Source organism: Empidonax traillii, unplaced genomic scaffold (assembly GCF_003031625.1).
Source record: "Empidonax traillii isolate 1590-97213 ecotype Southwest subspecies unplaced genomic scaffold, ASM303162v1 scaffold1:size7828297, whole genome shotgun sequence".
In the NCBI taxonomy this organism is placed as follows: domain Eukaryota; kingdom Metazoa; phylum Chordata; class Aves; order Passeriformes; family Tyrannidae; genus Empidonax; species Empidonax traillii.
The window spans coordinates 3,568,313-3,588,421 of NW_020955194.1; the positions used below are offsets into that span (position 1 = coordinate 3,568,313).

The 20,109-nt window shown below is 35.9% G+C and overlaps 1 protein-coding gene across 1 annotated transcript in view; it reads left to right on the forward strand.

Annotated features, from left to right (window-relative positions):
* The window catches only part of RPGR (retinitis pigmentosa GTPase regulator), a 40,090-nt gene that overhangs the window by 13,758 nt on the left and 6,223 nt on the right, over nucleotides 1–20,109 (forward strand). Inside the window, exons 6-13 of the mRNA XM_027892815.1 lie at nucleotides 1,441–1,590; nucleotides 5,910–6,068; nucleotides 13,216–13,371; nucleotides 13,906–14,030; nucleotides 15,110–15,292; nucleotides 16,202–16,367; nucleotides 17,779–17,885; nucleotides 19,616–19,681. Coding sequence (XP_027748616.1) covers nucleotides 1,441–1,590; nucleotides 5,910–6,068; nucleotides 13,216–13,371; nucleotides 13,906–14,030; nucleotides 15,110–15,292; nucleotides 16,202–16,367; nucleotides 17,779–17,885; nucleotides 19,616–19,681 — 1,112 coding nt within the window. The remainder of the gene's footprint in view (nucleotides 1–1,440; nucleotides 1,591–5,909; nucleotides 6,069–13,215; nucleotides 13,372–13,905; nucleotides 14,031–15,109; nucleotides 15,293–16,201; nucleotides 16,368–17,778; nucleotides 17,886–19,615; nucleotides 19,682–20,109) is intronic.

Consider the following 20,109-nt stretch of genomic DNA (forward strand, 5'->3'; position numbering starts at 1 on the left):
TTTTATGTGTCCAGCCTGGTGTTCCAGGGAAACACTCCAGCATTCTGTCTGCATATGTGGATGTATTTTCTATCCTCCCTGTCTTCTTTCCTTGCTAACCATAGTCATTTTTTGATAACCAATTGCCTATTTTAACACAGTCTGGGGAGGGGTGGCAGTCTTACTATCTTCCTACAGTTTTTGTGAAAGTAGAACTTTTCCACGAGCGATGGCCTGCAGTGGCAGCTTGACCTGGACTAGAAATCCTTACAAAAGATAAACAGTATGAATACCCTCAAAATGGAAAAAGTCTTCAGTGTATTTCCAGGGAAGCCAACTACAAAACATGAATCTTGTGAAAACCAGGCATCTCTAATTCCACTTCTTACTTCAACTGTTTTGGTCTGTTGGCACATCCTACACAGCTGTGTCATTCCTTACTAATTCTGGGAGTGTCCAAACCCAGCGCCTATTTCTCAGGTGTCAAAATTATACCATCACATTATGTTGGAGTCCACACAGTTATAATACTTTCAGCCATTGGGTGGTGGTCCTATATTACCCTATAAAGTACTTTCTCAAAGTTTTGGTGTAAAGCAGCTGTTTCTATACATATTTAGGATAACCTATTGAGGCTGTAATTTCAGATTGCTATCCTGCTTGTTTGGTTCTTACCTTTTTATGATGATTACTGACATTCTCCTGAGATTTTTAAGACAACTTTGAATGATTTTCCTTCCTAACACTGTCTCAGTAGCACTGCAGATGGTACATTTTTTTTATTCACAGCTTATTTCCCACTGGTAAGAAAAATACAGAGACAAGACTGTTCGTTTTCTAGAAGAGATTTTTCATGTTGTTTGCTACCTTGTTTGTTTGTTTGTTTTTTACTGCTGCCATTGGTCTTTGTGTCAACAGAGGCTGGTTTTAATTAACCTGCAGCAGGTATTGTGGTAGTTCAAGGAAAGCAAAATTAAGCTGGGCAACATAATCAGCTGTGAAGAGAACTGAAAGATAAGGCATGAGTAAGTAGGATGTGTGACAGAGTCAGAACAGAGAATAAGTTTGGAAGAATAAGAAAGAGGTGACTTGAACCTAGAAATTAGAAGATACTTTAAATTCACTGTAATATTTTCATACTGACCTCTAGCAACTGAATTGTCTTACACACTCAATCTTCCTCTTTCTAAAGGAGTGTTTTTACATAGTACTTTTGCTGTTGCTATTTATGGTCTAACATCAGTTGATGAATAAGTGTTCTCTGTCACTTTTGAAAGGCTTAATGGATACCCTCTTACTTCAGACTACTTTGTTACATTGTGCTAAGTATAATTTTATGTCCCTGGGATCATGACATTAGTAGTATCATACACAGATTTTCTGAAACACTCTTCAATAAGTAGATTAACTTTTTAGTAATTTTTGTTTTAAATCTGTTAACTATCTGTGTTTTCATTTTAGAGGATGGGCAGCTTTTTGTGTGGGGTGATAATTCAGAAGGTCAGATTGGCCTGGCCAATGAATCCTGTGTCAGTGTCCCTTGTCGAGTGGATATTGGAAAACCTGTTTCCTCTGTATCCTGTGGATATTATCACTCTGCCTTGATAACAGGTAAGAAGAGGAATAGAGGTTAGTGATGGTCAAACAATAATCTCCCTCTTCTCTAGAAATATACATATTGAAGAGTTACTATGTTATGAGGAAAAATTAATCTCATGTGCTTGCAGTGCAAGGTTGTTATCAAAGTTTGATGTTATATCTTAAATTTTGGGTTTTGGAGTCAGTTAAACAGACAGTATATGGTATGAGGAGAAGCACATGCTACAGTGAGCTGTTGGCTGATCTCCAAACCAACTCACCTCTCTTTTGCCTTCCAATTCTGTCCTCCCAACTCTCGGTTTCCAGAGTGAAGATTCTGCTATTTTTAAAATAATGCCAGCATGGGTGAATTTATCAGCCAGTATTGACGGTGTTATGTATGAGCAGCCGTGAATTCCTCTCAGCCATATAGATTTACATTATTAAACTTTACAGTTTGGTCCCCTCAGAGTAATTAAAGATTTCAAAGGATCAATAGTTTTGATTGTAAAGCTTTTAATGGGTACCCAGGAGCTATTCCATCAGACACCTTTCTCAGGTTACTTGATAAATGTTACTTTTCCACATACGATATTATATCGCTCCCTGAGAACATGCTGTTAACAGAATGAGAGCTTGCTATGGTGGACAAATATTAATTAGGTGTTATGCTGGTAGTGTGCAACCTTTATTACAGTAAATGAATTAAGTGCCTGGGACTGATGAGGAGCTCAGCACCTGTTAGGAAACGTACAGCTTCTGAAACTCAGAATATATGGGGAAAAAAAAGATGCTTACTTGATGGATGGGGTAAGAAGGTGTGTCTCTCTGCCTTAGAGCCATGAGCTGAAGCTCTGAAACTGCAGTGGGATGTCACAAAAGCTCTCTTTAGTAGAAAGGTTGAGGACAAGCATGTAAGAGTAAAGAGAGAACAGTGTGTGCTGCCAAGTGCTCTAAGGAAGTGGAAAGTTTTAATGAAAGGGGATAACAAAGAAGGCTTGGGGTTTCAGCTGGTTAAGAAAAATTGAGCCTCTCAAAATATTAAGAGGAAGATGAACTGATTATCACCTGTGAAAATGAGGAGTTGTTGAACCTGTTACTACCTAAACAGGCCTGAATATGAGATGGAATATCTTAATTTTGAGCTTTAGCATCTGTAGATCCTTCACAAATTTGGCTTCAGTCTATCTCGCTGAAACTGCTGACACACACACATGGCCTTTTTTGTGGTGAAAGTATAAATTTTTTTTTATTACTTTCCTTTGGGCCCTTGCAGACAGCTTTATTTGACTGATACTTCAGCTACCATAAAAATTTAGTATTGGACATCCAAGTACTTTTGCTGAATTGATCTTCTGTTGTACTGGTGTCGGTGTGTATCCAGTGTTTAACAAACCTTATGCATTTAATCCGAGTGTACCATAGTCACACAATGTGTTCTAGTTACTAGATACCATAGAATTACTACACTTTGACTTTTAAACATCAAATAATATACGGTGTTTAATAATGTAACATACTGGCAGGATGTAAGACCTAATACGTGCTGTCAGGCTGAACGATGAGCACGGCACCATATGGTTCCCTCTCTTAATATGTTTATGTTGGACATAAGGTGTACATTAGCTAAGCAGACTGTTAGGATCACAGGCATATCTGGGTTAAAACTAAAAAGTGGTTAATGAGGATACTGGAATACATAGTGTGGACACAGAGTGCCCTCTCCAGGGCAGGATGTTCATTAATAAGTAAAATAGTATTGAAGTATGGATTCCAGCTTTCTTTTTTCTTTTAACTAAAATTGTTATTTCTTTGAAATGGGTGGTTTTAAAAAGATTTTTTACTAGGTTTTTGTCTTTAAATTGTTTAACTGCTGTAAAGCACAGTGCAGTGTCACTTATCTAGTAGTTCCAAGAAAGTTTATTACCTTTCTTACTTTTGCTTTCTAGAAGGCCTTCTTTTCAGACAGTATTGGTTCCTTTCCTTCTTCTTTGCATTCTTTAAAGAGTTCCACTGAAAAGAAGATTTTAGGGCTTCCAACCCTCTTCAGGACTTTTTCACAGTATGTTTCCTTTCTCTTTGCAGACTTGGGATGCTGAGTCCCAGTATTTGAGATCTGTCTCAAACAAAGCAACATAGAAACAAAGAGCTGGAAGAGTGTAGCAACGATTTTGAGCCCTTACACAGATCCTTACTTGATGTGCCTCACTCAGGAGGGGACAGTTTTTCAGGAAGCATTAAGGTTGGCAAGCATGTGTAGCTCATCCACTGGAGGAGATGGAGAGTAGGAAAAGCTGATGTACCTAAACCACTGCTCTGGTGTCTACAGCAGAATTAGATTTGTGGAGCCAGAAAGGAGTTGAATATATTCTTATATCTTCTAGTGTCTCCTCTGCCTGAGTTGTTACTGTAATCAAGGTCAAGATAAATTCTCTTTGAAAAGATGTCTTTTCATAGAGACCTTTGCAGTTTCCTCGAGTTCCTTCCTTAATGTATTTTGTCATTATTTCTAAGGACTGGTTTTAAAGATCATTCATCCCACAAACACTTAAGTGCTCTGAATTTCAGTGTCTGAGATGGTTTTAACCAGCTTGGTCTTAAAAAAAATAGTTCTTTTTTTTTTCTTCCTCATTTATTCAAGGAATGATAGAGTAATCCAGTTGTTTTGTCCACTGTCCTCATTTGCTACCAGCCAGGTCTCCTATCTGCTCTCATCTGCAGGATGCACATTTGCCTTTGGGAGACATTTTTCATTTGCTTGCCCATTTCCTTGACATGCTCCTGGGACCTAAAGTTTAGTGATACAGAAAATGTGCCACGTCAGGGAAAGTTCAGCACCTGAGAATGTGACTCATGTGAGAGAAGAAAAATAAATAACCAGGTTCTGTTGTACTGCACACAGTACATCATGTCCTTAGCATGCAGATTTACTGCACACATGCTGCACTCAACATTTATCTGGGTTTGACTGGATTCTTTTTATGCTTGATTGCTATTCTTCATAGCTTTTAGACCACTATTTGCCTTAAAGGGATGTGTAATGTATTCAAAAATTGCTTTAGTAAATGGTTTTATCTTTGTTAGCTGGATTATTAAGTTGAAAAAATGTAATAAACTTGATTAGTTTGGGAAGTCATTGGAAGCTTGGCCATTTGAATCTCTAATCCTATTAATTAGATTGTGATTGGATTAATTTTTTCAGTGCAGTAGTGTTTAAAAAGAACTGCTGGTCTCTTCAAAGAGAACTGACTAAGTAGTTATCTCCCAAGTGCTTTTAGGGGTTTATCCACTCATTTCCAAAAATATGAGGCTGATCTAAGAGTATTAAAACAATATTCACCTTCCAAAAAATACAGGTTCTTTTTGTTGTTGCGTTTTTTCCATTCTTTTTGCTTGGAATCCCTAATAAAATCTCTGTCAGCAGAATGGTTACAGAAAACCACACATTGCAGTTGTTTTTTTCTCTTTTTAATTGGGCTGCTGTTTTAGAATAGAAAATTGATGCTGCTGCAAATAACTGCAAAGTATCAGCTTGTTCAGAGTGTTTCTGCACATAGACATAAGAAGAAAAAATTAAAACAGGAAATCAAACTGAACAGAAAAGCCTAAACACGGTCCATAGGCTGGAAATGAAATGAAATATACTTTTTTACAGCTGAGATAATTTTCTGATTCTTAAAAAAGGCAGACAGATTGAAATGACTGCAAAACAACTCCTAGAAAAAAATATAGAAGAATGTAGAAAACCCTTGAGAGGAGACAACTGAGAGGGGACCTCATCAACATCTGTAGATACCTAAAGGGAGGTGTCAGAGGATGGACCAGGCTTTGGTCAGCGGTGCCAAGCAACAGGATAAGAGATAACGGGCAGCAACTGATGCCCAGGAAGTTCCACCTGAACATGAGGAAGAACTTCTTTACTGTGCAGTGACCGAGCACTGGAACAGGTTGACTAGAGAGGGTGTGGAGTCTCCCTCACTGGAGATATTCCAGAGCCACCTAGACACAATCCTGTGCCATGTGCTCTGGGATGACCTTGCTTTTGCAGGGAGGTTGGAGCAGATGACCCACAGTGCTCTCTCAGAGGCAGGATGTATACAGTTTTGGTTTTCCCTTGGCTGCATTTCTTGCAGACTAAATATTGTGATTCTGATCTTGGAGGGGGCTAAAATCTAGCACCTTCATGTCCCATCAAAGGAGAGCTTTGCACAGCTGTTTGGGCATTATACAAATATTTTCAGTTACCCTGTAATGACTTTTCTGTTAATGGTTTGTGTCTGCAGCAGTCTTGACAACCCACCCTTGCTTCTGAGTGCATGCTGGAAACCATGCCCTGTTCCATATTTTCACAGGAGATGGTGAGCTCTATACTTTTGGAGAACCTGCAAATGGGAAACTGGGATTATTGCCTGAACAGCTGAAGAACAATAGAGTCCCACAGCCTGTACTGGGAATTATGGAAAAAGTTAATAAGGTTGCTTGTGGTGGAGAGCACACAGTGGTGCTGACAGGTATGTAATTTAACTGGCTTTTTTTTTTTTTTTAGCCCTATAACTTAGTCTTAAATTCAATTTCCTTTAAAGAATTTGCTTCGCACTGAAATTGGATGTAAATGGGATCCTGCTTGATACCACTGGTGACACCACTTGTGTGACCTTGCCTTTATCAAGCAAGTTCCCACGTAAATGTCTTTTTATGACAATATAAATGATGTATGGAGTTGTTTTACATGTAAGAAAGTCCTGTAAGAGCTCAAATGACCGAAATGGGGTAACCTTCCAGGGATGGGATTTGCACAGCATGCTGAACCTGTTCAATTCCACACAGCTTGGGATTCCCGGCAAATGAATACTATCTTGGGGTTTTTTATAGTCTTAGCTCCAATAAATAGCATTTTAAGAGAAGTTTACCTAGTCTGAGAGCCTCTCTTACTGGAACTGTAATAAACCAGCACCTCCTAGTGCAACACAAATGATTAATGCTTTTTTCCTCTAAGGACTTTAAAAGTGGTATTGCAGTGAGGGGGGAAATTTTAGAGGAAAGATTCCATTCTGTAGTAAATTGAAATGACCTTGAATATTTAGAAAGTATTTAGGGAGTCGCTTTTCAAGCAGTAGCTCAAGTAGTCACTTTTTCAAGTAGCAGCTTCACTATCTGCTAGATGCCTGAGTGAATTAAATATCTCTTCTTGTGATACAGATTTTCCCTGTGCCTTTGAGGAGAATCTTTAGCACACATATAAAACTAGTATAGATATAGACATTTGACATATCATACAAGTTATGAAAATCAGCAAATACAACTGTTACAGAATAGTTCACAGGGCCACATGTATAGTATTTGGAAGATGGTGTATGTTACTGAACTTTTAAATAGTTATCTAGCAGTGACTCAGCTTTTCCAAGAGATATGTGCAAAGCATTGCTGGCTATTTATTTCCACAAGTTCTATCCTGAACTATAGTACTAGAGAAGCAGGAAAGGTAAGTTTCACTTTGCCTACAGATGGTTTAAAAAGTATCAGCTTTGGCTTGTAACGAATATAATATCTGTAAGGCTGTATAGCCTGTAATTGTTCTCCTACCAAAATTGCAAAAGCTATAAAAACAAGTTGGATATATAGTTATCAGTCCTTAAATCTGTATTCTGAAAAGTCTATGTATTCTCTTGTCAATCTTGTGACATGCCTTCGAGGTTATGCAACTAAAATTTCAAAAATATAAACTGAAAATCTAACTGAGGGAGATTGCAGGTAATATGATGTGGTATTGTACTGCAAGCCATTGGAGAGAGTAAGGGTGGAAGTGAAATGCTGGGAAAGGCTGTGTGTAATGATTCAAGCTGCAAGATTCTGGGTAGGATAAAATTCCTTTGGGAAAACTATGAAGAGGAAATAGCAGTACCCAATCCAGGAAATAATGCAAACATATGTCTAAATTTCAATGACTTTGTCTCTCATCTTCCACCAACATGCAGTCTTACCCTGGCAGTATTCTATGTCATAAAATAAATTTCTTTACATGAAATCAGATTATCATTATGAGCAAAAGAATTACCATAAATTGTAGGCCAACAAATGTGTAAATCATAGCAGTATTTTATCTGTTATAAAGTGAAGTTCTGCAGAAAGAATTTGATTATCATTATTGATTGGTTTTTAACCATAAATCTGGATTCAAACAATAGATATTTCGTTCTAATGGTATTTCATGTGATAAAAATTCATCACAACAAACAACTCTTACAGAGATTTAGTAGAAAGGTGAAGACCTGAATGCCATCATCATTACAGTGAAATCTGTACAAGAGCTAGAACAAGGAAGCAAAATATAAATGCCAAAAAACTAAAAGTAGTAGAAGGACATACCATAGTAAGATATTTTCATATTAATACATCGTAATGTAAGCCAGTGTCTTAATATGTAAGATTCAGTTGCTTATGGAAATAGATTTTGTAGTAGAAGGCAAATAAGAAATTCAGTGCTGGCTTAGCTGTCAGTCAAAGTGTTGAGTGCCAGGAGATCTAGTTGAGTCACCAAAAGAGGAAAAGTATAACCTCAAACAAAATAAAGATTCCTAAAGATTAACAGCAGTTGTTATAGGAGTGAAAAGTCAGATAGTTGTTTTTTTAACGTGATTCAGCTATTATTAAATTGGTTACAGCTGTGAACTTCTGCCAGGACACTGAGTGAAAGAGTAGAGGGTAGTGGAACTACTGTCTGGAGTGAAAGATACTTTGTCAATAGTGTTAACATAGAGAAATTTTTCTGTCTCAAAGAAAAATTTGGGAAAAAAATGTGAAAAGGGATAGGTATGGACAATAATAATTTTAAAAGTGATTGTGACATAGTTTTAGCACCAGAAACTTAACTTGAAATCAGTCCTGAATTGCATCTTGAGATAAAACAGAGTGACCACAAATTGAGAATTCTGATGATATATCTTTGAAGAAGAGCAGAAGCATTTATACCTGTTTTAAGCTCATTTTCATGAATTAAGAAATCAGTACAATTTTGAAGAAATTCCTCATTTCATGTATCATCTTCCATAAAAATGAGTGCTGCTTGGTCTTAGTAACACAATATATCACAATACTGATATGGTTCTCATCCTTTCAGGGTCTTTCCAGTTTTTAAGGATGTGACATTTCATTCTTAAAAAAACCCAAGAAGTGAGTGTCTGAGTATTGAATATTCCCCAGCCTCATCTATCTCATTTAACATAGCAATAGGGTAGGAGGAAGTGTCATGTGGAGAGACTGTTGCACGTCTTGGCTCATTTCTTGCCATCATTTCTACTTAAGGTTTATCAAATTAGAAGAAATCATAATCCAGTTATCTTACAAAGTACAAGGCAAGTTTCTTCCTGACTGTCATGCATAATTAGTCTGTTCCAAAGCACTTCATTTGATTTCTTTTTTATGACTTATCTATACTATTGGCAATTTTGTATGGTGAGAACCACTGTTATCTGGGTTATAAATGAAGCTACTGTTCAGAATCTCTCCAACAAGTATCAGAATAAGTGGTAGAATTTTATATTAAAATAATTCCTTTTTTTTTTTTTTCTCTGAAATTCCAAAATAGGAAACTCAATTATTTTTCCCAAAGGGCAAGAACTAAATTGTTGAGACCAATGTTTGGGGATAAAAAAACCCTCTTAAAGTTAAATTTTTGAAATACTGACTATGGTATTGGTATTTGAATCTATCTTCTTTACAAGCCTTAACGTTACTTCTGCCTTTAATATATGCAGTTGTTCTAGAGAAGGAACAAAACTGCAGTTAAAAATTCTAGCATTCAGAAGCTTTCTCTCCCTGAGGTAGCACAAACCTATTAATTTCATGGCGGTCGTTCAGCCAGTCCGAGAAGGTCATATCCTCATCCCACGGGAGCCCTCTCAGAGACTGAAATACCTACTACCCACTACCCCAGTGCTTGCAGCTGCTTCCTGCTGAAAATGAAAGGTATTGATGTTATCACTTTCAAAGGAAATGCAAGGGAGCAACAATCACAATTTGTGTACTTTTTCAGTCCAGCGTTTTAACAGGATAATAATAAATGTGAATCTAGGCATTGGAGAAGAGGAAACAGATGATTTGGAATGGCGTTAATATCTTCCAGTTTTTTTCAGATGACGGCAGATCCTCTGGGAATAATCTTGCCTACAGAAGGATATATTACCTCCTTTCATTCTCTGAAAGGAGGGAAAGCAAAGATAGCTCTTCAAAGGAAAAAGTGAAGAAGTCCTTCAAGAATAGAATGTTTGACACAACAATACAGCACATTAGTGCATTAGTATGTAAAATGTTGGATTTTTCATCTTCTGTCTCAAGGTCTTTTAGAAAGAAAAGAAAACCACAACACCCTTTGAAAGAGGATGAAAAGGATGATAAAGCTCTACCTTTTCCTGACAGAACCCACTGTTCAAACCACATGGGATTATCTAGATTTTTCAAATCATTCTTAAATCTTTATATTATTCATACTGAAATCCCCAAATCCAATTACTAGGTCTGGTAATACTGAGTATTGTGTTGATAGATGATTTTTTGCAGTAACATTTTTCAGTATAAGATGTTTAAAAAGAAAGCTACTGTAAGAATGAATAGCCCATTGACATAATAGTTACAGTAATAATAATAATAGTAATAATATTTGGAAATTAATCTATGGGGAGAGGCCACCAAGATGATCAGAGGGATAGATCACCTCTCCCATGAGGAAAGGCTGAGAGAATTGGGGTTGTTCAGCTGGAAAAGAGAATGCTTTGGGGTGAACTAATTGCAACCTTCCAGAACCTGCAGAGAGCCCACAAGAAAAATGGAGAGGGACTATTTATAAGAGCATGTAGTGACAGGATGAGGGGGGAATGTCTTCAAACTGAATGAGACTACATTTAGATGAAGAAATTCTTCACTTAGAAGGTGGTGAGGCACTACAAGTCGCCCAGAGAAGTTGTGGATGCCCCATCCCTGGAAGTGTTCAAGACCAGGCTGGATGGGGCTTGGGACAACCTAGTCTTGTGAAAAGTGTCCCTGCCTGTGGCAGGGAGGGTTGACACTAGATGATCTTTAAGGTCCCTTCCAACCCAGACCATGCTGTGATTCCATGATTCTATGATGTAAGCATACCTGTTTGCTCTGGTTTAGTTCTGTGGGTTTTTAAACTTCATCTGTAGCCTTAAATACATATCAGTGAATACATAATTCCTAAAAACATTCTCAGAGCTCACACAGTTCTTTAGGTAAATGACATGTTTTAAAAAAAATATGAAAGTTATATAGATTTTTGCCTAGGACTATTTTATTGATAGTGCCAGTAATCATGGAGATTACAAAATATGCCTGCACAGATGCACTGGAGACAGTGCAATTTTTTACTGTAGGCAAATCCAAGTTCAGAATGGGGAAGTTTATCACTGTCATTTTATCACTAAGTGTATGAGGTTGCTTTGCCATTCACTTTTCTTTCCATGTATTTATAAGGACAGATTGGAGAAAATACCTCATTTCTACTAAATGAGGTTATTATTGAGGTTCGGCCTCACTGCCACACCAGAGCAGTGAATTGCTTAAGAAAGATGCAAGGTTTTTCTCTTCCTGTGCCCTGTTAATTGACTAAGAAGTAAGTTTAGGAGGAGCAACATTTAGGTGCCCCTGGTCTGTAAGAGCAGCAGCAGAAGTCATTGTTCTTATAAAGACGCTCCAGCCCAGCTTGGGATCGCCCCTTTCTCCTCATTGTCAGCAGAAAGAGATAAAAGAAAAAATTTCCTGCACTTTTAAAATTAACATTTGAGAACATCTCCCTCTAGACGCAAAGGAAGAATACATTGCTTATTTCGTGCTAGAATTAAAGATAATGTGAAAAAAACCCTCCAACTTCACTCAAAGTAATTACGTTAATCATATAAAACCATATAATTTGAAAATTACAAGATCTACCAATTTCCAAAGAAACGTTAAGACAAATGCAATACTTCTAAGCAGAATTTATGGAATCAGCCATCCTGAGGAAGTAATTTGCTAAAATGAATAGGAGACTCTGGTTTGCTTAGAAAAAGCTCCTGTCTTTCAGGTGTAGTTTCTTGATCCTTGTGCAGAAAGTCTAAATGTTACAGGAAATTTCTGGGTTTACTTTCTAAAGCTCCTGAGAAGGTGTTGCTTTCTTCCACTAAAATTTCCAGCAGAGGGAGCTTTCCCATTGCATTTAGTAAAAAAAAAAAAAAAAAAAAAAAGGTTTACTCAATATCTTTCATCTACAATCTGGAAAAAAGTGAGACCGTTGGGTTTTCTTACAGTGGGAATTCATGACATCTTAATATGGCACAGTTTTAAAGGAATAGAAAGGGCAAAGCCTTTCCTAGAAAGAACATTTCCATATGTAGTGCATTATTTCATCGAGGTTCTTTTAAAATCGGAAAGTTTAGTGTAAGTGTACTGTGGTAGTGATTTGTAACTGAGTCTGTTCTCTGCTTTCTCTTTCCCTGACAGCAGTGAAGGATTTATTGAAGGATTTATCTGAGGGAATGGTTACATGATCAGTTTTTAGTTTTTCTCCAGTTTGTGGATCCATTTTGATCTGATGGCATCTCTGCAGTCAAAGTGGGCATGTTCTGCACCGAATTCATAACACTGATGTAACAATATCTTTTGCTCCCAAGTTCTTTTTACTTAACATAGAATAATTTTTGTCCTTTCCAATCTTTCCCAGGTTTACTTAATAGTTTTTCAAGTACTTCAAGTAATAGTTCTCTGGCTTTTCCTTTGTTGCCCACATGCAAAAGAAAAAGGAGCAGGGAATAAAATTCTAGGAAAACTTCTTGTTTTTCCCAAAGAACTTCTCTTTTCAAGCATGACCTCATCAAGATTTCCAAGCTTCACAGTCTTCCCCTGTTGTGATGGAGCGCCAGGGATGGACACACCAAGAATCTTTATTGCATTGGAGAAGCTTTTATTCTTTTTCCTGGCACAGACAGACCATTAAACAGACAAAATGTAAATGTGGAAAGATGATTATTCTGTCACAAGATAACACAATTGTAGTCTTCTCTGTATTTAGTGCAGGGCTGATTTGGTAGCTGAACAGAATGCTGAAACCTCTTCTGTTCCAGTCACTTCTTACATACAAATGAATATTGGTTTAAAGAGGTCTTGTCTATGAATTTTAGGGTCATACAAGGTACGTGAAGGTAAAGAGAAATTAAGATGAGACTATTGCACTTGAAAATGCACATATGTGTAAACATTGTGGTCTTGAATTGATTGCAGTATGTAACTTTCGTTAATTTTTTTTTTTAATTGGTACCTCATTTATTTGTGACCAGTGGGTTATTTTGCATTTATGTTAGAAAATATATGGCATATTGAATCATTCAAAAATTTCTGTATATATTTTAGTGCTTCAGTTTTTGTTTTTTTTTTTTTTTATTTTATTTTTATTTTTATTTTTATTATGTCGTATGTTGTTATTAATTGATAAATGTAATTGATTAGGGATAGTACATTTTTTTAATTATTTTTTTAATTGATTAAAAATTGCTTTTTTGTTGCTGATATCAGTTGCCTTCCCTTTGGCTAATAGAAAGCCGTTTACTATATAAATATATATATGTATATATATTAGCATATTTTTTATTTACTTTGCCTGTGCAATTTCAGAGACAGATGTCTATACTTTTGGACTTGGACAATATGGGCAGCTGGGCCATGGTACTTTTGTTTTTGAATCTTCCGTACCAAAGTCTGTGAAGCACTTGAAGAAGCATAAAATACGTAATGTTGCATGTGGGGAAAATCACACTGCTGTAATAGCAGGTATGTAAGTGCAAAAGTCTGAAATGAACTTCCAACAATTTGCTATTGTATCTGTTATACAATAAACAGTAGCAGAAAATGTGCAAGTGTACTGGTTCTGAAGGGTAAATGAGTCAGTGAGGAAGCCAGACGGAATTCCTGATTCACAACCATGCCACGCGTGACTCTGTGCCCTGTATCTCCTGGGGAATTATAGCCTCATAAACCTGCCTTGCTCTAACAAAATTCTTGCTTAGATGCCTTTGTTTTTCTCTACTGTTTAAATCTTGTTATTTTGTTAGGGTGTTTTTTGTTTTTTGTTTTTTGTTTTTTTTTTTTTACGAATTGTCTAGACTAACTTGCATCTCAGACAGTCCTTTGTCTGAAAACATGCATATTTTTTAAAATCATATTCATCTGTTGAAATTCCAAAAATAATTGTTCAGCTTTTGGTTTTGGAAGAAAAGTATTCCTTACTTTCATGGCCTGTTATTCTGATTCTGTCCTGGTTTTGTATTGAATCTTGGTTGTAACATCCTTTTTTCCCATATGTAGAGAATGGCCTCATGTTTACTTTTGGAGATGGACGACATGGCAAGTTGGGCTTTGGAGAAGAGAGTTTTACAAACCTGTTTGATCCCACTCTGTGTTATAATTTCTTGAAGTTCACAGTGCTTTTGGTAAAACTTTTGTTCGTGCTTCTCTGACACCTTTTTATGAAACACGTTATTAATGAGAATTGAAATCTTATTATAGAAGTATTTATTTCTTTAACATTTAATTAGATGACAACACAAGTTGAAAGAAAAAAGAAATTATGTATGCTTACCTGTTTAGAATTTCTTTGGCTTGGACTACACATATAGACTCTTTTTTAACGTTTTATTCAGTATTTTTTTGCTATGGTGATTTGGTGTATAGAGCTGTGGTAGCCTATAAAATGAAATGTTTATTACTCTTAGATTGTTGGAATAGGGGGAAATTGATATCTTTTCTGAAAACACCGGAGTGTCACCTTTTCAATTTTGGCAATTTTAGTACAGCGGGATGTTTTTAAACCTTGAGAATATTTGAGGTTTTACTTTTTAGAATCCAAATGGTATGAGAAACAGAAATACTCTTTCATTTTAAGGGAATTGTTTTTGTCTATTTTTCAAAGTGTAGAAGAAATAAGTGTCACAGAATTGTCAGCTTCAAAAATGCTAACATGACTCAGGATTGAGCAAAATTTGGGACTAAAGTCTGTTTATCTTCTGTTTGTTTACTGGTATTAGAGTTTAAGGAAGTTTAATTAGAAGTGGTGAAGTTTTTAAACTTTTTAAAATGTGAAACTTCTGATCTTTGTGAAATAATATTGCATATATTGGAGAGATTACGATTTGCTTTACATTTTGTGGATTTTGAGATAAAACAACTAGATCTGTGTAACTGAAACCACCAGTATTGGCCACATTTGACTAGTATCAAAATAATTAGCTCAAATCTCTTGAAAATCAGTGGAAATATCTGTCTTTTGTTCTGTTCAATACAAATATATTGTGTTCAGCTAAGAAGAAGTGAAGATAGATCACTAGTCATTAGTGAACATAATTAGGGATTTTTATCTTGCTGATGTAATTAGGAGCAAAATTTAAAGCAATTTGGTATGTCTTACCTTTGTTGCATTTTTCTTATAATCTAAGACCCTTGAGATGATGTAAGAAAATGCCACTCTTGTATTGATACTTGAAATAATCAGACCTTTTTTTTGGAGCTGTAGGTTGCTTGTGGTGGTTGTCACATGCTGGTTTTTGCTGCTCCAAGACCTAAAGGATCTGAAGAAATACTCTTGGAAGATTTATATGAGAATCCTTTGACTGCTACCATCCCTAAAATGAGTGGAGACTTTGTACTGGCAGACACCTTGCAGCTGTCAGCAGCACGAATGCGACGTCGGGAGAGGGTAAATCCAGATCTGTTTAGAGCTGACATACTTCTTTTAGGAAACAAAATCACTTCTAAAGCTAAAAATCACACCATATACCCAACAGATAAATACATCGTCTTAAGATAAATGTATAATTTTAATGTATAAAAAGAAAAATTAGTATTTACCCTGATCCCAAAAATGGATGCAGGAAAAACATAGGTATTGGTCTGATTTTGCTTGTTTATTTCTGTGAAAAAAGTTCAAATTGTATTTTTTTTGTTGTTGTTCTAAAATGTAGAACCTGTTCCACTGCATTTTTAAAAATATTTTATAAATATTTTTAAATGATGCCAAGAACCTGACTCTTTTGTTGTTCCCTCCGAGCCCTTGAATATATTAAGCAAGTTCATAGTTTATAAAATATATAAGGAGAACATTTCACAATCAGCTTAAAATATCCCTAAATCCTGTAACTACTAAAAACAGTAGTCTTTTCAGCTTTATTTCCACTATGCATTCCATGTGATTCCTTTAAGTAGCATGATGAGTTGGATTATTTCACTTACCTCTCTGAAAACTAACTCTACTAAAATCTGCATTTGTTTTGTAAAAATGTATTGATGTTGTGGATTAAATATCTCAGTGTTATTTGAAAGAGTAGTTTTTCATTTTAAGTAGAAATTTTGAATATAAGTTCTTTTTCCCCTTTTTCTGTATTTTAAGATTGCTTGAAATTATTGTGTATAAACAATCTAAAAAAATCCCTCTATGTACCTGTCCACTTTTTAGGACTATAAATAATTGAAATATTGAAGATATTTTTTTCTGCTTTGTATAAAAATTATCATTGACTAAAAGAAAATACCACTATTTAATATGAGAAATTGCTTACATTTTGTTCTTCTACACTTATTCTCAATATATTCTTTTTATCTTCTAAAGGAAAGGTCACCAGAACAGTTTATTCGAATGGCACAAACTCTGCCCCCACTGGGAGAAAGGTTCTTAAAATCTTCATTGCCTATGACAAGCAACACTACCCCATTCAGTTTTTCTGCAACAAGTCTTCCTAAAGCTGAATCTGCGACAGATGGAGACAGTGAAAAAGGTGAAGTGTCCCCACATCTTGCTGCTGTCTTCTGATAAGTTTAGATTGGCTCTCATCATTCATAAATGATGCTCAGTTTGAGTATGAAAGGAGGTTTGAGTTCAGTCTTCACCACTTCACCACTTCTGATTAAACTCCCTTATACTCTAATTCCAGTAAACAAACAGAAGATAAACAGACTTTAGTCCCAAATTTTGCTCACGTCTTACCTCAAGAGCATACAGAGATGAAAGCTGAGAAATGCAGACAAAAAACTGCCTCACACTATTCATGTTTGGAAAACATGCTCAGAGATTTAGAGGAGGCTTGAGTGAAAGAAAAAACAACTTCTAAATTGCAGCTGTGGTTCCTTAAGCCTTTAGAAATAGGACTTCACAAAAAAAGACTGTAAGAATATTAACTGCTCTCTCCATTTTCACCAAAAAAAAGGGAATTACAGAAAAAAAATTGTTAGGGACAATTTTTAGGTAGAGACATGAAGGTCTACAAGAGAACTTGGATAAGAGAAGAGGTCTACTAATTCTTACAGGACTTTTCTTCTTTACTTGGAAATGCAAAATACTCTCTATTGTCTAAGATAATAAGGATTTATAATATTCTAGCTAATGCAAAAGCCTGGATAACCATAATACTGATGCAACACTGGACTTTTGCACAGATTCTCTAGAGCAGTTCTGGACTTATCTGGGTTCCTGGGCATGTTGAAGGAGCAGTGCTGAAGAGTGCAGAATGCAGTGCTTCTGTGTAAAGGTTAGCTCAGATTTATTGGACAGTCAAATCTAATTTGAAAGTAATTAATTCAGTTAAAATTAGTATGATTATTTGTAAAGCAGCCAGCATGTCCACTAGCATTTCTGGTTCCAGGAAAGCAATGCAGTGAAATTTGAATTGCCTTTAGAGCCTTCCTAGGCCTAAAACCTCAGGTTTTGTGCTGTATGGAATAGTCATACCTGATGGACTTGAGGTGATCCTGAAAATTAAATAGGAACATTTTTATAATGCTGCATTGGAGTTAATCTCACTGTCTCTCCATCCACTGCATGGGCAATGTGCAATGTAGAGATCATGACTGCAGCTAATTTGGTCTAATTGTTACACTATTATTCAAAAGATTATCCAAAAGAATCTATGTCCCATGTAATATTTATGCTTTGAAAGCCTGCAGAAATGGTCAGAGATCACCGAGACTAGATTGTTGATCTCATTACTAACCTCTAATGTTAACAATGAAGAAAAGGAGATGGAAGTGTTTTTTCTGTGTCTTAAGATGGGGGAATGAGGAATCTCAGTACTTCAGTTCTACGTCAGAAAATTAGAAATAATCTCTATTTTATAAGCGTAGGGTGCTCTGTTTGCTATATATTGATTTTCCCGATGGAATTTGTTCATTTCCCCCTATTTTACCTTGTAGAAAATGATCATCGAAAGGGTAAGCCTGGTGAAGCCTCTGCAGAAGAAGATTCAGATAATGACAGTACTGACAGAAACCTGGGAGATACAACTGACATCCTAAATATGGTAATATATTCCAATAATGGATCTGTAATTCAATCATTTTTTATGCAGAGGAAGACAAAGAAGCTAAATCACACTTCAAGTTCTAGTACGGAACTCCCAACTAGCCCAGAACATCCTATGTGACACCAAGAAGTACTGAAAGTAAAATGGGCAGGCATTTCATGCCATCATTATCCAATGCTAAAATATGTTCTATTATCCCAAGTAATGTTGTAGTTTGAGATTAAAGCAGTCCAAGTAATGCAGCCCCTACCCACTTTTTAGCTCTGGCAATCAGAAAGAAAAGGAAAAAGATGCCAGATGCCACATGGTGATCTTCATCTCTGACCTTGATTTTCTTGATGATTTCCAAGAGAGAATTGCAGGAAATGAAGCAGAAGAGCTATCTTTTCCTATTTCCAGAAGAGGTTTAGTACAGGTGGAGCATATTAAAGAGAAGACCGAAAAGCAGACATTTTGATTATTTGGTGATCCCCAAGCTTGTTCCTACATACTTCTTTTATTTAAAAAACATGTTCACCTTATCACTTGTACACTTTTCTAAAACAGTTTTGTTCACTCAGCAGAAAGGACATGTCCAGGCCTTAATGCAGTGCACTGGAAAGAGAGTTGGGTTTTGTCTTTTTTTAGCCTTTGATGGAATGGAAACTCTCTGTGAATTCAGCTCTGAATATATTGTCAGTTATGCTGGAGGGATTGCACATTTTACAGGAATTATTATTTGCTTGTACTTAAAAGTACTTAGTAATTTAACAGTCTGTTTGTACATACCATTTATTTTGCAGTTACGAAACTTGATTTACAAGACAAAAACATGTTTCCACATACAATGCACAGCCTGGCCTTATTTACATATTGCACACTTTATGAGCTAGATTTCCTTCTCCTTTTAGGTTTTGAGCTTATCATGAATCAATTTTAAAACATTTATCAGAATGAAACAGTAAGTTTGAAGAAAGCCCATCAGGCAAGCTTGTCAAAATGCAAAATAAAATGATCACTCTTCTTGAATTTAAATGAAAATACCCTGATATAGCGTAGTTGCCTCAATTTTTCTAGACTATGGCAACATGTATCTTATTGACGAGTGTGACAGGTGGAGGAAAACCTTTAATGTCATATTGATGATACAAATTTTTGGAAGTCTGAAACCACAACTGTGATGAAAAAGATTATGATGATTAAGGCAAAAGCAGTTAACAAACAGCAGCAAAGAACATTATCTGATCATTTGGAAATATGACCAAAATCTCACTATACATGCCCACCTAGTAATATTCTGCCTTACCTTTTGGTTTTTTGCTTTATGTAGAAGAGAGATTCCAAGGAGAATTGTCTGCTGTGTAATGTTCCTTTTAACATATTCTTTCAAGGCTGTGGTATCAAACTGGATGTTGAGTTGAAGGTTGTGATGATCAGGTGTTATATTTGTAGCCTCAACTTCATGGCGAGTGGAAAGTGGATCTCAAATGTGCTTGTGGGCTTTCAGTCTCTACAGACCATCTAGGCTGGTTACCACTCACTTTATAAGTAGTAAATGAAGGAGTGGAAGTGAAAAGGAGAGTTTAATGATCATACAGATTTGTCTTAACCTAACTACAGTAATATTAAAATGTTCATAAAATAGCTCTGTTTAGTAGAACTGAGCTTTGATGCTACTTTACCTGTTAGTTATATATATATATATATATATAAATTTTTTTTTTTAATAAAGATCTTATTTTTTGCAGACACATGCTATGAAATTGAATCCTGGTGACTGGTCTGTAGAATTATCACCCCTCCAAAAACAGAAGGTACTGTAACTAATTATATACATGTGTATTTACACTGATGTTCAAAAAAATCTGCAATTCTTATGTTATCCTGGTACTGCATTGTTTTTGCAAGGCAAAAAAACTAGACAAATTTATTGGCCTCCTCTTGCTAATTTTCTGAATATCCAATTCTAAGCTAAAATTCTAAGAAGCTGACTGAAGTCAGAGAGAATTTGTGCAGGCACATAGAACTCCTCAAATCCAGTGTGGTTTGAGATGAGAGTATATAGAGTTTCACCAGTTTAAGGAGAAAGAGACACAAATACACATTTCACATACATTCATTTCTACTGGTTTGTTGGTACGAAAATATTTCAATTGACTTTTGGGACACAGTGTAAGTAAAAACTTTACTGACAGATATTCACCATAGATTATATTTAAAGAAGCAAAATTACTGGATTTAA